This window comes from Diadema antillarum, unplaced genomic scaffold, assembly GCF_040938485.1.
Source record: "Diadema antillarum isolate AM-2024a unplaced genomic scaffold, OU_Dant_1.0 seq00001240_RagTag, whole genome shotgun sequence".
NCBI lineage: Eukaryota > Metazoa > Echinodermata > Echinoidea > Diadematoida > Diadematidae > Diadema > Diadema antillarum.
Genome location: NW_027272027.1, coordinates 223,470 through 241,976, shown reverse-complemented (window position 1 = coordinate 241,976; position 18,507 = coordinate 223,470). Strand labels below are relative to the sequence as shown.

Below are 18,507 nucleotides of genomic sequence, written 5' to 3'. Positions count from 1 at the left end.
TATCAATTAACGGTGCGTGAAGAAAGACAAGCAAATGAAATACAAATGTGAATAATGTGGTATGCACTATTTCATGATAGATATGCCTATATGCCAGAAATCTATAACAATGATACAATCATTTCTTTTTTTAAATCACCATGTTAGAGTGAGAGGATAAAACGAGAGGAAGTCCGTCTGGGAAAGAGGAAGAAAGAATAAGATTGCGTTTTGGTGCATGCGTAAGACTTGTAAGACCAGTCATAGCTGTTGAAATGCAACAACATCAATATATCGGAGAGTTAAGAAATGAGAGAGGGTGAATGGCGATAAAAAAAAAACAAAAGATAGAGTAAAGCAAAAAGGGTTGAAGGCTGAAGCAAAAGGCGTAATTTCAATATACCAATTACATTAACACATTTTACTTTCACTTTATATCACTAAAAAAAAAAATGCAGACATTCATGAAAAAACCCTCGCAAAAAATGATAAAATGTACATACATATATTTATATCAACCATTTTAACACGATAAAAATCGTATTGAAATCGTGTTATGCTTATGAATGTGTCCGATCGCCTGTTGATACCACTTGAATTAGTGTTGCTGTTCACTCATGAGATTGTGTCACTATTTGTCCAAGTTTGATTATAACCAATGAAGGATAGGGCAATTTATGAACTTCCCTGTTCGATGGTGGAGTTGAGGCCTCGATAGCGTATCAATAACATATATAACTTTCATATCGTGGTTCTAATCACGTGCTAGCCATTGACATCAATAGATGACTCTACATATAATTGATATCACTATAGTCCTTTATAAAGGGACTGTACATATCGTCACTGCAGTCAAGAAAGAGTCGGGCAACTTTTCTGCGGAAGTATAACATGGTCGCATAGTGCTTTATTAGGTAAACTCTATAATAGTCTTGGTGCCTTTTGGGCCTTACCTTGTTTTACCATCTGTCCGATGCTTTTCGATGGTTTTACCCTTTTGTGAGGGTGCCAAATTCGAATCAGAATGCAAGTATTAACCATCCAAGAGTTTTGCGATATCCAAACTGACCTCCACAGCTTGAATTTTGATATGTAAGTACAATGTATAGCCTTAAAAATGGTAAAAAGATAAAGATGACCTCACTGTTTTACTGTATTTGAGGGTGCTGAATATAAGGTTGAAGCAAGTTTTAAATCCCTGAGGGATTTAGAGATATCAAAGAATGCCGGTAAAAATTGAAATTCCAAAATAATTATTTCCTTATGAAGGATGAAGAAATTGAAAATAATTTCACGTTTTAGGCATTTTGAACGTGCTATAGATCCAAATCTGATTGATATAACTCTTGCATCCTTGGGGTTTAGTGATATTCAAGATTTTGAGTAGCCATCTTGAACATATCACAATTCTCAGGCTGCAAGAATTGCATCATCAAGATTCAGATTTAGCATCCACCAAATAAATTAATGAAACAATCAATTTGATTAGATTATTTTCATCACTTAAGAGGAAAATTAGAGAGGAATAACCTTCAGAAACATTGTGCGGACGGTTAAACAAGGTTCAGCCTCTAGCACTCCCTGAGTTGATAGAGCATAAAATAATAATTCGCAAGCTGCAGTTTGTTGCGTAGACTCCTCTTCTTCTCGCAAAAAGGGACTGGAACTATATAGCAAATGATACAGCAAAAACAAACAAAACAACAACCACCACACACTGGTACAAGAGATGAAGTTATGTGGTTTTAAAAGGAATATAATTCATCAAATTGGATTTGCAGGACTTTTTGATGCGTTTATCATAACATTTTCGCAGAATATGCCAAATTTTATCTATCAATTTATTCAAGTTTTCTTTAAAAGCAGGGTTGTCCCGTTCAGAGCCCCAATGACCTGCTTTGCAAAGGAGCCCTGCATCAAATACAAAGGTTACAAGATCAAATACGGATTACAAATAATATCGAGTAACATATTATGTACATATAGAAAATAAAACGAAAACATAATACAACATAATACAAGTGGTGGTCATACGAACAAATAAAAAAATTAAAAGATAGACTGGTGAAGCCGGAGGCGTTTCTCGAAAATTTGTAATGAAGGGGATGATTGAATGGAAATTGGTAATGAATTTAACATTTTACAGGCGGAGTATAACTACTCATGATTCGAGAGTGCTGATGTAACGTTCATGAGCAACCATGCTTCCTTTAATTACAAATATTTACGTTTCACCTCATTCATTTTTTTTTCATTCAATTCATTTTTTTAATGCCTCTATCACGAAATGTCGCCGGAGGCATTATCGTTTTATTTTTTCCTTCCGTCCGTCCTTCTTGCCGCACGTCCTTTTCTCCGTCCGTCTGTAATCAATTTTGTGTTAACTGCGTAACTTCAGAACTGCTTGAGGTATCCAACCAAAACTTGGCACATAATGATTGTGTGTATGAGGGACGAAGATCTGAATGTCAACTCTTGGGCGCATGTGCTTATGGTGAAAGGTCAAATTCTTATAATTTCACTACTTTCCACATATCTTTGCAATGCGTGCTGTATTTCTTGGACATTGGTGTATACACGTTTTACCAGATAAGGATTTTCTCAAGAAAGTTTTTGGTCAAGGGCGCAAAGGTCGCAGGTCAAATGAAATTGCTAGAATTTCACTTATCTCGGATATGGCTCAGTAGGTACCAACATGTGCATATGCACTGCCTAACAATGATTATCTTGGGAGAATTGGGGTCATGGGATCAAAGGTCAAGTGTCAAAGGTGAAGTTATATTCTAAAATCACATTTTTTTTTTCATACCTGGGAGATTATCCAATGCAAGAATTTGATCAATTCACAAGGCCTTACATGCATTATGGCGCAATGATCCTATAGGGCAAGACTTTGGCCATGCGGTCCAAAAGTCAACTGAAAATGTGAAAAGGTCACATTTTCCCATATTTCATACGTATGTATTTTATGAAAATGATTGTTACCAGTCAGTGACTATAAAGAATTATGGACCTTGTGGTCAAAAGGCATGGGTAAAAGATAAAGTGAAAATGCTCAACATCTTGAATACTTGTTCTCTTAAACGGTTTAGCTATACATGTACTTCCAAATGAAATACAGCTCAGGAAATGTTAGCCCTGAACATTGTGACAAACATGGCATTTTCTTCTTTTTTTTTAGCCAGTTAATGGAAACTGTCGTATAGACGTACTTAAAGACCTATTTGGAGAACCATGCTATAGCGGAGGCATGTCAGTTGCCATAAGCGACATTTCCCGTTATGAAGTGCCTATTATGCAGGAGATATATTTTAAATTATGCCACTCGCCTGCCCTGGAAAGTTCAGAGCACTATTTTCTTTAGGATTTGCCTTTCTGTATTTGACTTAATAACATTGTGCTTTCATTTGCCATAATAATATTACCTCCTTTTTTCAACGTTGCTCTTGTCCCTACAGTGTTTATTATTGACGAGGTATTGACAAGAGGGACATAAACCCCTGTATTGTGTAGGAACTCAGGCGTAGCACGAAAACTCTCTTCCGCCCATTTCCTCGTAATGACATGCCCACAGCTCCACTGCAAACGACTCTGGTAGTAATCAATTCAATTTTGTATCCAGTATACAAATTCTCGTTGAAGTTATTGTCAGTCGACTCACTACTTGATCACAGGGTAATGAAATATTTAATCATTATTCGTTCGCTGCGTTGTCCCCATAAGCTTTTTTATGCCTATATTGATTATCAGAAATTTTGACGACCACCTCTCCTTTCCAACGAGCGAGAAACTTGCTTGCTATTGACTGCACTGCATTACTGGAAGTTCTTCATTTGATGTTCGAGGGATCCTGATTTCAATAAACCATTTTTTCCTCAGTGGCACGTTCAGGCTATACCAAAATCTTTTGGTAAATATAGGCCTATTTTGATGACCCCGCAATGAGATTTGGTGGTCTGGAAAAAAAAATAAAGAAAAACATGAAGAATGAAATCGTATATGAAACGTCAAACCTATCATGAATCAAGATGATTAAAGGAATGTGAAAATTTGCAGGGGAAACAAGTTAATAACTATGACCCGACTCTCTTCCTGGTAGTCCCGGCCATCGGACCATCGGGCAACCCCTGATATGGAGTTGCATAAGGGCTTTTTACACTAAGTCAAGTCTTGTAATTTTTGCTTAGTCCCGTACCAACGGGGGGGGGGGGGGGAGGGGGGCTAAGCCCCCCCCCCCCCCGTTGGTACGGGACTATCCTTATCCCACTTTCTGTATACACTCGTTTTTGCCAAAGTGGGCTAGCCCCACCGATAATCCGGTACTATCTGGCCCTGCAAAATAGCAGGGTTAGCACCGCAATTGCGGTGCCAAGCAAGTGAGTGCAAACAAAACGAAAAAATAATCCTGGGCTAAGCGATGGAGACGAAGTCCGACCCTCACTGACCAATCAGAAACGAGGTAATCAAGTGCTGCCGGTGCGTGCGTGTACGTGTACAGTACACAGCGTAATCATGAATATTTATGTGGTTTGGAAAGTCCGGGGCTAAGAAATACGAGTGTAAAAAGGTCAGTTTTCTCCTTAGCCCCGGACAAGAGATAGTAAGGGACTAATTAGCGAGTGTAAAAAGCTGAAAAAATTGGTACGGGACTAACGATAGTCCTGTGTCAGAGAAAGTCCGGGGTTAAGAAACACAGGTGTAAAAAGGGCTATAGTGTTGCGCACCGACTGCGCCGAAATACGCTATCATGGATTTTATTTTATTATTATTATTATTATTATTATTATTATTATTATTATTATTATTATTTAAAGCGAAGGAACCAAACGATCGAGAGTTTGGGCAGAGTCATTACGCAGCATTACGCCACTCTACGCGAGCCCGGTGTGAAAGCCCCTTGGGGACTTTCACATCGGGCACGCATAGTGTTGTGTGAGGACTATGCTGTCCTGAACTGTGCCTGCCTACGCACCACCCAACTCTTGGCAGGCTCGGTGTGAAAGCCCCTTCACAGAGTCAGTTGGCTTTGTTATTGCTTTATAACTTAAAAGGCATTTTAGACCCTGCGTTTTCAATAACTGTCCTATTTCATTTTTGTCAGTAATAGCATCCTCAACATAGAATCACCCATTCGTTGTCCTAATTTGACAAGCGTCACGCAAGGGTGAAACTTTTAAGGAATTTTCCCATTTTCCTGACCAATTGGAAAGACATTAATGATGCAGTCACGCGACAGCTACGCGCTGACAAATTAGAATCCATTGTGTTCTGGCATCGTCGCATATATTGCTATTATATGCAGAAAGAGCCCTCGTCGACATTTTATTTCTAATTTTGCGCCGACGGGAGAAAGAAATGAACGAGCAACGCGTGTATCTGGGACAAGCGTAGTGCAGTTTCTGTAAAAGCATCTATTGGTACTCCTCTGATCTCACAATAATCAAGTCCAACCGGGAGTTTTACATCGCCTTTCACGTATACATATACGCTCAAGATGATTGCATTAAAGGTAAGTTTACATTTGCCCAGTTACTCGACTCTTTGAAATTCAATTGGCAAATGAATTGTTTTGAACTGTTCTAAATAGAAATTGCAGGAAAGATTGCAGGAAAAAAAATTGCAGATTCAGAAGGGCTACTCAACTAAATCAATCTAGTTAGTTGCTAAATGGAATTTTAAAAACAATTTCCGCAAGGTGCTGATTGTTGAATGCGATAAAACGAAAAAGAAAAATCTGAGAACTGTGTGGAAGTAATCAAAAGCTGCACGCGGTAATTAAACCCCGAAATCTATGCTTATTCATTACATATTTAATTTCTTTTTAGGTGATATATTTCTAGGGTTTTGTTTTGTTTTGTTTGGTCAAGTGAGACAAAAGACTAAAGACTGCGTTTAAGGGAATAGTAAAGAAAAGTTGACATTGTTAATGTTTAAGTTGCTCTTCATTCAAGTTACCAAGTTTGGACAATCCGTCATGTGCCTTGCTAAATGAAAAGGAATCTCACAATATAAGCTTGCCATTACAATAAAATATTTGTCACAAGACTGAAGCTTGACAGCACACACAATTTATAGCACATCACTACTAACATGCCTTGAAGTAAGAATGCCAAAAGTGTAGTAAAACAATCCCTTCAATTTGAAATCAAAGACTTTCGTGGCAGATCGGTTGCCTTTCTTGTTGAGTTGAAGGGGATAACATGGGTGAGAAAACATTTTGTCAAGCCTTTCTGATCAGTGATCCAGGTGATAATTATTATCTTTGTGTAAACCTTGCTGATGCAATCAAACAGCTTCCTTATATCTTTTTCCCTTTTTGCTATCCTATCTATATATGTACAAGTCATCCTTCCCTTCTATTTCTATGCCTCCGCCACGTGTCGCCGGAGGCATATAGTTATGTTTTGAGGCGGTCCGACCCCCGGGGTCCGTCCGTACGTCCGTCTTTTTGTCGGCCGTCCGTAAGCAATTTTGTGGACAAAGTAACTTAAAACAGTTTGAGGTATCCTGATTGAACTTGACGTATATAATAGTGTTATGAGTGAAAGAGGTTGTACCTATGCCTATCTTTGGGTGCACATGCTCAAGGTCTAGGTCAAAGATCAAAGGTTAAGTTCTTAAATTTCACTTTTTCCCCCATATCTTTACGCCGAAAGGTGTCTTCTTGAAACTTGATAATTATATTCATATATTACCAGATAAAGGGAATGTTTTGGCCCATTCAAGTGAAAATGCAAAAATTTCACCTTTTTTTCTCCATAACTCGGAAATGGCTCGAGGTATCTTCACGAAACTATTATGCAGGTAGGTGCCTTCTGGCTGACAATGATTCTCTCGGGAATTTTAGGATCATGGGGTGAAAGGTCAAGGGACAAAGGTCAGGTTGAAATGCTAAAATTGTACTATTTCACGCTAAAATTACACCTTTCCTCTGTAACCTACTTCATTGAACTTCCACCTTCTGCCCATACTATCTGGTGATCTTTAAAAAAAATCCAAGTGTAGATCACTTGTGTTTGTTTCCTTTCCTTTATCTTCTGTTTTGCCTACCAGTCCCGTCCCTGTTTTCGTCCTTATCCTTGTTATAGTCTTTTCTCTTTGTCCTTTGGTTTAACGTTATGAGGTCGAGATTTTCAGATATGGAGTCCTTAACTGATCTTGAGATGCCCATTCTTATCTTTCATCACAGTAATTCACAAAATGTACAAGCTTTGCTTTTTCGGCCGGAGCTCTCTTTTCTATACAGTTAAACAATGCAATTTTAATTGCTAACTAATCTCATTTGTCGAAATACAAAGACAGAGTTACTATGATTGTGTAAACAGTGTAATACGCATCATTGATATTTATAATGTATGATACATTCCCTACTATGTATATATATATCATACTTTGTAATACTTTATATGGAATGGAAATCAATTGGATTGATTGATTCATTGACTAATTATTGATGCATAAACTTAACCAAACTAGGTATTCTTTTATGCATATATACATGTATTACTGCACAATGATTCTGCAAGGACAGATTTGGGCCATGGGGTCAAAGGTCAAGTAAAAATGTTGCAATGTCACAATTTATTTTCCCCCATATTTTAAAAATAGCCATAAATATTGTCATGTATAACGGCTAGTGATAATGGGTCATAGAATAAAATGGCAAGGGGCAAAGGTCAAGTGAGAATGCTCAAATTCTTGAACACTCGCTCTCCCAAACAATAGTTATTTAGCCGTCCATCCGAAATGAAACCTAATTCAAGGATAATAGACGCTCAAGTCATTGTGACAAACATAATAATTTCGGGGGGGGGGGTTGTGTTGCCGATATTATTTAAAACTGTCATCTCACATTGTCAAGACGTATATTGTTCGGCCCACGATGGTTCAGCATTCTGACTGTCTGAGAAAACCATGCGATATGGCGGAGGCATATACCAGTTGCCATATAGCGACATTCCCATCGTTTCTATATGTGTTATGTAAAAGGCCTGCAAGCAAAACATCTGCATTGTAATTGTATCGCTGTTTCATTTCGTTACGAACTGTAAAGCCAGTGGGGCAAAACTACTTTGTAACAAGTAATGCGTATGTCATTGTATGTAGCATGTAGGGCTAACTTGTATGTACAAGTACTGCGATGATTCAAGAACCAATGAATCATGCGTAAGGACTGCAGGCAAAACGCTTGTATAATTCAGTGTATCGCTGATTAGTTTCGTAACGCATGGTGAAGCCAGTAGAGACAAAACTACAACCGATGTGTATTAAACGTAAGATACCAACAATAACAACAATGATTGCAGGAACCAATAAATCAAATTAAAAAAAAATCGAAAACTGCTATTTGACAAGACGCTCGATCTTAATATTTTTCCTTTTCTTTTCTTTTTTTTTAAGAATTACAATTAGCTAGGCCTATAGAGCGTGTCCCAGATAAAACGAAAAACGAAAAAAAAAAGTTTCATTGTAATTTTTTTTTTGCTACCCAAATACAAAAATTCATGAGATGTACGTCAGTGGAACGCTTCTCTTCTTTCATTTTGATGCACGATTCAATGTTCATAATTCATGTTGATTAAGTGAGTAGACAGTGGTGCTCCCAAATGTTCATTTGCACGCGCAAATGGCGACTTTGAGTCCATTTTTTAAATTCTTTTACCATTTTTTTTTGAAAAAAACTCCGAAGTTTACATTCAAAACATCTATATTTTCTTCTTTTATACATGAGACATGCACAAAATATGAGTGACGCAAGCTCGAAAAAAAAAAGTTGCATGAAAACATACTTAATTTCTATCGATTCTATATACGGATAGTCAAAAAACAAGCATTCAGCTTTCCCGACTGAGCACTCCACAATGGGCTCATCCATTCTGCGCAAATGAATTCACACAACATAGTGACAGTGCTACAGGTAAGGTTGTATGGAGGGGGGGGGGGGAGGGTATTCACAGAGAATATTTTATACTGTAAAGCCGTAAGTTACCTTTTATTTGGAGTAAGCTAATGAGACTTAACCAATTGAAGACTAATATCGTAAGTATTCACAGAATGAATGCCCTGGGGGCTAATATGGCTGGGGTAATAAATGTTGCAAATGATACAGATTTCGATGATTGTACATCTCAAAATTCTCTGAGTGTTTTCATTCCTCGCTACATTTAACAGACAATAATGTTAATCCTTTATCACTGACAGGGGCAACGCGACGTTTATGTAGAGGGTCAAGGAGCCAAAGCAGAACAGGGGTCCATCACTTATTTATCACTAAACTTGCACTTCTAATATTTCAAAGGCTCAAGTGCAGGCCAAAAAGTCCTCTTTGTTTGGCTGGGAAGGTCCTTTAGGTGGGTTTCTAACCCCCCCCCCCCCCTTTCCAACATTTCGCTGATGAAAACTCTTAGCTCTCTGGTTATCTGCATAGTCAGACAACCTCATGATCATGTGCTGATATACGACACTATTCTCGAACGAACCGTCTGTAGTATTCCCTTTTATCCCCCCCCCCCATCCCGCCTTGTGTGTAAATTAATTGAAGCATCAAGGCCATTGTTATTTGCCAAGTCGTGATTTCTATACAGGGTGGCCCAAAAAGAACGGAACGCCTAAGATTTTTAATTTTAGCAATATTGTTCCTAATATGTCATTATTTTGTATACTATTGGAAAGGCCATTCTTTTTCCAAAAGAATGACACCAAGTTCTTTAATTTTGGTTAATGCATCATGGTTTTAGGACCATTTTTGTCAACCCTTGCAATTTTCAAAATGTGATCATTTTGCACTCTCAGAGATACCGAAATCAGCGAGAATTCGGCTTGCCATAGAACCAGTAACGTTCACAATGTGTGGAATATGACTGTCATTGTCCGTTACCATTGTGACTGAGACGACCTGTCCGCCCCACATTCCGCACATTGCGAACTCTACTGGTTCTACGGTAAGCCGAATTCTCACTGGTTTCTGTATCTCTGAGAGTGCAAAATGATTACATTTTGAAAATTGCAAGGGTTGACAAAAATGGGCCTAAAATCGTAACGCATTAACTGAAAGTAAAGAGCTTGGTGTCATTCTATTGGAAAAAGAATGACCTTTCTAATAGTATGCAACATGATGACATATTTGCAACGATATTGCTGAAATTAAAGATCTTAGGCGTTCCGTTCTTTTTGGGCCACCATGTATAATGGCTCCTTATTAACTATCCACCTATCTGGGTAATACTGAAGCATATTTTCAAATAAAGTTTTCTCGAACCGGCGTCTTATTATTATTATTATTATTATTTTTAACGCAAGAGCTAGCTGTCATAATTATGAAAGGACAAATTATGGATATTAAGGCTATGATATCCTTTTTTTTTTGCAGAAAATTGCTGACAAGGCCTGAAAAAGTCACTCAAATTTGCAATCTGCGCGTGCGAATAGAAAATTTGGTAGCGCCACTGCCCATTCTTCTAACTCAGACGCTTTCCACATTGAGGACGGTGTTAAAGAAAAATTAATACAAGACAGATGTTTGTTATATAGCTTCAAAGTCCAACACTCATTGATATCCTCGAACTGTAAAACTTGAATGTACGATAAAGTATTATTAAGATATACTATATACACGTGTTTATTTGTTATCTCTTTCTTTGAATACTCCTGTTTATGTTTTGATCTAAAAAGAATGACCATCCATCAGTCATGAAGATTTCATATGTACAAGTGGAGAGATAAAAAAATGAAACTAAATTAGGAAAGAACAATCTATTGCAAACTTACGTAAACGCAAAATGGGAAGAACGTGGTACATGTATTACGGATACGACAGGTTTTCAATCTACCGCGTGGTAACACGCGACAGACTTTTACTTTTTTTAAGTTTTACTTTCATTTTTTTTTAAATCTAGCTGTGAAAATAGGTAGGCTAAGTTACATTTCGAAACTATATAACGGTATTAGAAATCGTATAAGGCACTCTGCGAGATTTGTGCAGGGAGGGCTTCTCTCTCATGGTTCCATGGCATTTGCTCCTGCGACATTAATTTGCTCCCATGAAATATCTGCACGCTAATCCAGACATGAATTCTACCCACAACCATAACCTTAACCCTAATCCTAATCCATACATCAAAATAAACCTAAAACCCTATCACAACCCCAATCCTAACCTTAATAAGATCGAAGCAAAATTTCGCAGGAGCAAATGTCGTGTCACTCTCTCCCATACACCCTTGATCAGTACTAACACCGACATGAGGAGAATGTTTATACCCTAATGAACAAGGCCACATAATTATAATGACTGTATTTGAAGCTGGTGAAAGGGCGTGGGCGTTCGAAGTGCAAGGTTTAAAATAGCCAGACACATTTAGTAAAGAGTGGCAGATATTATGGTACACGCCGAGCCATGCCGCTCCAGTAACCGCTCATAACCAAAATTGTCTGCGATCGACTCGTTCAAAGCATCAGTTGATCTCCAGGTCACTGGATTACTCGTTAATTAAGATACACTCTGGTGTCCAATAGTGAATTGCCTTCAGGAAATAGATAGCTGGTAATTATCTCAACAGATCTTTAAAGCTATTCCATGTGATCATACAGGGAATTAGAGTTACCGGATAATGGAGGATTAATATCAAAGTGATTATCATGGAACTGCCACGCCTGAGTACCGTGACTCTATACCCACACTCCTATTTATAAAATTAGTAGGTAGTAGATAATGATGATTACCAAAGGAGCTATATAAATGTTTGTCTACCCTTGTGAGAGCGATAATTTCATTTCATTTATTTTCAATTTCACCCAAGAGTGTCAGTGGACAAAGCAAGGCAGTATGAATAGCATGAAGAAAAAGATAATGTATGTATTCTTAATACATCGAATTACAATATAATCACAATGAGTTGAGAATTAAATTCAAGAAAAGTGTGTGAAATGTTGAAAGAGTACAACAAAGAGCTTCTAATACACCAGTAACAATATGCTGAATGACTCGGAACTATCTCATTTCACATAAAAATAGAAACACTTTATTTCTGCCACATTATAACTTTAATTGAAAAAAAGGTCTTCTCTAGCTACAAACGTAGCACAATAGAGTAATGCATAAGTCATTTCGTCATATAATGTCCAACGTTCGTTAGTAATTTGAAGGTCCCTCCTTCATTCAGAGGTAAATTGACAAAACGTGATGGCGATGAAACGTTTCGTATATATTTTGTTCCCCTGATCATTAGTGATTGCTAAAATATGCAAAAGAAAGAGCTGAGGGACAATTCACAAACACGCATTATGGCTTTCAGGCGACCTTTGTTCCGAGATATGTCCTCGCTGTCGAGAGAGAGAGAGAGAGCTGACATTGCAGGAGGCGAAAACAATTATATTTTAGTATAATGCAAAGTGAACGACATTAAAACAGTCTCCGTGGATTTTTATGTCAACTCTTCAGCAATTACACTTTCTGTTGACGGTGGCATAATGTAATGTTCAAACTCTTTCTCAACTTGGCTGTACTCAGTAGGATAGAACCTATAAACCTGAGTGGTAGTTATTTCATTTTGAAATGACAAAGTTACGGAAATGTATAGAGTGACAGGAAACAATGCTATCCAGAGTAACCACATACGCAAAAGGGATTAGTCAATAATCACAATCACCTCTGTATCTTCGGGTTGTTTTTTAAATGATTATTTTGTTTCAATTTCAATACGGACTGATCAGTGAGGACAAATACCTTTCCTTCTATACTTACATAAGTTATAACAATACGCCCCATCGTAAATATAGCTATATTAGCTATAGCTTATATATTTAATCAGGCGATCGTTAATCAAGATTTTATTGTTAATTGCTTCCCCTCATTAGATTTGATGCGAAGAAGACGTGTGATTCTTTTTGATTTTTATAAGAATAAGAAGGAAAATTTAATGAAGATTATGTATGCAAGTCTATGCAGGAAACCGCTGATCAATAGTCAGTGTACATAATGAATAATAGGTGCACATTTGATTTTAGTAAGCGTGGTATTCATACGTTTAAAGTAATTTTAAGATGCGGTTCTGGAAATCAAGTAATTTTGTTAATTACTATGCATACTATGTAGAATCTATAAGATGAGTGTCTTTTGGTTAACTTTATTTTGCAAAAATTCTAAAACATTCACTTCCGGTGAGTGTTTGTTTTTCACATGTATATCTTTAAAATTTTCACATCCACAAGTTTATTTTTCATAAATAATGTAAAACAAATGTTATTTGTACAAAGTAAACAGTGTCTCTTTGAATGGAACTTTTTTTGTCTTGGCCCAGGGAACGTATGTGCCAGGTGAGACCTTTGTATTAAAAAGAATGCAGGGTTCAACCTCTAACCAAGCCTCCGGCCTCATGGAATATGGCACCAGACCGTAGATATTTGCCCGTATTTCGTGAACAAGCAGGGGGTGACTAAAAGTATTTGGATGATTTGCTATTTTTTTAGTTATCATTGCGGAGGGTCCCGTTGTACTTTTCTTTTTTTAGGAGGGGCAACAATCGGTATAGGCCTGTATATAGGCATATATATATATATATATATATATATACATATATATATAGGTGTATGTGTGTGTGTGTGTGTGTGTGTGTGTGTGTGTGTGTGTATTTATGTGCATTGTTATTACATGAACAAATCAAAAACTATACAATTTCGGCGTACTTATTAGGTTAGATGAAAAACGCGACGAAACTTAAACATCAACAGCGGAAACCGCGTGAGAAACACCTTCACTGGAGGCCTCATGCTGCTCGCATTGGGCCAATGATTATTTTCATATTAGAGATAACGATTATTTGATTATTGCCGCACATGGTTCTAAATTATGTTTGCCTCTGCCCTTCGGATGCAACATTTTTGCTGAGAGCGTGTATCAAGGGAAGTGAGGGAAGTGAAAATTGTATATATGACAAAGAACAATGTATCAATAAAACTGTCGGTTTGCTTCATCAGGAACATCCGGGCGTATGGGGCTTTTTAGCACGTTTAGGGGCAAAATAATTATGCTCTATACATATACAAGTATGAGTACACTGTCCCTGCTCTGTATGACGACGTCATAATATTGAATTACTATCAAAGTTACAAGGCATTTTCACATTGTGTATATTACCGGTCATTCTCGTATCGAAAATATTGTGCATGCCCTCAATCAGTCAATGGACAATGAACATGGTGAAGGAGTCCTTTACATTCGCAACATCTTTTTTATAACACGTATATTTCACGTATATAATCATTGCTATCACGCATAATATCAGCTTCACGCCGTACATAAATAGATGCGTGAAACATATTGAGCGACCAATAGAGCTCGAATATAGATGTATACGGCTTAAGCATTCCAGATGTGATTTCAAATTTTCAAGATAAAATGGCGTCTTTAATTTGCTTCGAATCTGAAACTTCTGACAGGATGTCAGTGAAAATGTTAGATTTAAGAATGAAGACATTGAAGATAATAAACTTGTGACGCTTTTTTTTTTTTTTGGGGGGGGGGGGTATTTTTTCTTCATTTTCTAGTTTTCTTTCCCTTTACCAAGCAAGGACACTTTATGCATCACCAGTACCCTCTGTTTGCCGCCGAGTAACAGATTTGAAAATCGTGTTTTACAAAACATAAACTGAATTAATAACAAGTGCCAACACATTGGTGACCATACCCTATGTATTGTCCGTGTTCACCGACAGCAGTGAATAACCGTGAGCACTGAAAAAGAATATATCGTTTATTAGGTATGTATTTTCATCGATTATTTAGACTGTGTAGTAGCATTCGAGTTGTTTGATATCAATCCATCCACGCGGTTACGCCATTTTCCTATATTCATTACTTCTCTTCACTTGCGGCCTTGGACTAAAGACTGGCGTGAAATAGGCACATGAATATGCTGGTCTACTTTAGATAGCAAAACGCGAAAGACGTAGAATTGTGTGTGTGTGTGTGTGTGTGTGTGTATGTGTGTGTGTGTGTGTGTCTGTGTGTGTATCAACAATAACATATGTGTCTATGGGGAATTATCACAGGTCTCAGACCTTAACCGTCAGAGAATATCTATGAATGTTTTGGCCTCTAAATACTGGCCAGAACCACAGACTGGAAATCGAGACTGGCCATCTTTATATCTATTCATTTGTGTGTGTGTGTGTGTGTGTGTGTGTGTGTGTGTGTTCTTGTTAATTCTTTTTTTTTTTTGGGGGGGGGGGTCTGATTTGGTCAAACGCACAGTGAATGCAAGAACACTGTATATGTTCCACACTAGTTTAGTTCACGTCCGCCCTCACTATCCATTGCCGTTTCAACTAAGACGTTTCTTTCCATTCAAGAGTATTCTCTATCATATTATGTCATTCTGGCGTGTCATTTCAAGTCCAGTGACCAGCCTATCAAGATGTTTGGTACTGCATGCAATGTCCCTGTGCGTTTCGCCCATGCACTCTCATTCAGTCCCTGTGCTGGTTAAGACGTTTATCATCAATCAGTCAGTCATTCCCATCAAATCCAAAATCGTCGCAGAAATCAATCCAGTCCATTTTCCGTTCTCAAAATATGCTCGCCCATGAGGTTCTCTTTTATCATCAATCACAAACATCGTTACATTTATATATTAATTGAACTTATGTAGTGACTCGGTTTAAGGCATGCATGAATCACTCTTATTGTTCTATCTATAGTTTTGAGTAATTTAAGTTTGTTTGTGTCTATTTTTCATTGAAGGTAATGCCAATAGGCCTAATGCTGAGTTTACACTGCATTGGTCTGCTTCTCCTTCAGGTAACAGGTACGTGAAAACGCTCTTGTCACAAAAATCTTTCACCAGCAGACCATGGCAATTGCTGAAATATTTCTTACATCCCCCCTGCTCCGTAATTTGCCTATTGTGATAAGATGTAGTGGTTTAAGTCGAATCTGAATATATACAACGAACACAATGTGTTACACACGACTCTGAAGATTGACGGGTGATCTAATTTACATTGAATATGCTGAGGTAGAAAGCTCACTGACACATTCGACACCCACTACACGATTCCTATGTGGACATGGATATCAATTTCCGTAAGTTTTTTCATTAATTTTGTTGTTCATTTTAATACAAGTCGAGCTCCACCACTACATTTACCATACAGGCTATGAAGATCCCGAAACGTGCCCACATCTCACCAAGCCACCATGCCCGATCATGCTGGCGGAGGATGGCACAGCCATCCAGTACATAGCGAAGCCTACGCCATCATCCCAGGCGACATTTATGTCGCTGCCGCAGGGAGTCGGTCAACATGCCAATCAATATTATTGCACTAAACCAGGTATATATGAGTCCGCAGTGACTAAAAGCGTGTGCTTGAAGACAATTATTTCGTATACACATCTATTTCTATATAGGTCAAAGGCCTTGCGGATTATCAATCGTGCACATTTCTTTTTATCACACTAACGAATTGTTTGTTTCAAGTAAATTGTTAAAAAAAAATCTGATTTGTATTTGTATCATGTTGGAATTTTTATGTATGAATTGAATACTGGCGATCTTCCTAGTATATTTTCCTCAATGTTTGTTAAAAACAGTGATATCCATGCTTACCCTACAAGGCACAGTGAATCCTATCATTTTTCCCCCGCTCGTACAGTTTTAGCCCTTAAATAAGTTAGATTCTGTTCGGTTGCAATCAAGTTCTCTAAGTTCCTTTAAGCAAAATCTTAAAGCCAATTTTCTAAAAACCTACATTTCATTATTTTGCCGTGATCACTTGAAAATTTCTGCATACTCAAAATAATGCCTCGCTTGGATGACTTCATTTGTTTGATCAAGTTGGTACTTTTCTTAGCATTGATACCATAAGTTTAATCATGAACATCATACAATACTTTGTACATTCCGTAAATTTTATAATATTCTCGACATCTTGTATTTTTGCATGTTACGTCATTTTTGACATCGATATAATGTGCTAAAAGCCTATATTATATTTTTGGAACCTATTACATCCTGCAAACTTTGCTTTTTAGTGGGTTCCTCATATTACACGTCAATTACGTCCTTATATATATATATGTGCAATTTTGTTTCAAACTGACCATTGTGTTAAAAACATTTCTTTTTCAAAATCAAATGGAATATAAAACCTGTATGAAATGTGGAATATGGAAGATGAATTTAAAAAGATGGATTCAGGGGTTCTGTCCATGCGATATGAAAATTCATTGTTCATTCACTTGTCTATAAATTGTCCATCTAATTGTTTATTCATTTTTGTTTGTTTCTTAATTTATGGAATATTCGACATACGTTATCTTTAATGGATGATACGTTTAAAGGAGTAAATGTGCTCTTCTTCCCATGTAGTCCTCAGTTTAGTACCACTGATTTTGATCATTACACAATGTCATGTGTTCTAGACATTCATCTTATATACCGAGTCTGTTTCTTCATGCCGGTATGTTTTAATCCGAGTCAAATTTTGTGCTAGAGAACTGATAAATGCATATTGAGTGGACCTACAAAGTACACTTGTTGTAACGAGATGTATTCCAACACAGTGGTGTTGCGTTTGTCTTTCTGGCAGTGACTTATGTCACTCCGTAGATATCAACGGTCAGACATCATGAACGATTTAATTCTAATTTCAACGCGATTAAAATATGACAGGTAGTCCTTTCAACAGAGATGGAAATCTGATGTGGTGCGGTTACCATCAAAGATGAAACACTCGTAATAATCTGGGAAGTCAGTAAATGCTCATTGTAATTTTCTTGAAAATGAGACAAAGCGTTCAAAATTTATTACCTTAGCTTTGTTTGATGCCTTGTGCTACCCCACCCTCCCTAAGATGGGGAACCAACATGTATACATGTTTTATGTCGATGGAACATAAAACAATGTAGAAAATGTAAAGGCAGTTCTCAAATCTTCCCCTCTGTGGAGACTGCATTATGTTGACTTGCCACTGTGTTATACTTTGGCAAATTCTACTCTGTTCTTTCCGAAGGGGCTCCACAAATTCTCTCTAAATTATCATTTCCTTTTCATCTCTTATCTGTGAAAAGTTTGCGTAAACTGTAACAGAAATGTTTCCATACCATAACGTAGCCTGTCTGTCGAACCCATGCCGGAACGGAACTACGTGTACAGAGATTGATGAAGGTTTCAACTGCACTTGTCCAGACGGATATAAAGGAGCAAGGTGTGAAAGAGGTATTCAACCGGGTTCAATTTGTCTTCTTTCTTGTTTCCAAACTTGGGTCTTGAGTCAATGGAAATTATTTTTAACGGAAAGAACTGATTATTATCTCCAAACATTTGTAACTTCGAAATATGTGTCGTTGACCTATCTATATTACTCTACAAGCCGGTAAATGCGAACGGAAATATGATCGCTTTTCATGTCATCTTGTTGATCGAAGGTTCACATCCCTTCACATTTGCTTCAATGTCTGTTTTCAATCAAACTCGTATTGAACGTGGAAATATGCAAGTTATGCACATTCTTGGGAAAGATGAATTC

At 37.4% G+C, this 18,507-nt stretch overlaps 1 protein-coding gene across 1 annotated transcript in view; it reads left to right on the top strand.

Annotated features, from left to right (window-relative positions):
- The window catches only part of LOC139745205 (uncharacterized), a 55,241-nt gene that overhangs the window by 21,850 nt on the left and 14,884 nt on the right, over positions 1-18,507 (top strand). Inside the window, exon 7 of the mRNA XM_071655612.1 lies at positions 16,132-16,275. Coding sequence (XP_071511713.1) covers positions 16,132-16,275 — 144 coding nt within the window. The remainder of the gene's footprint in view (positions 1-16,131; positions 16,276-18,507) is intronic.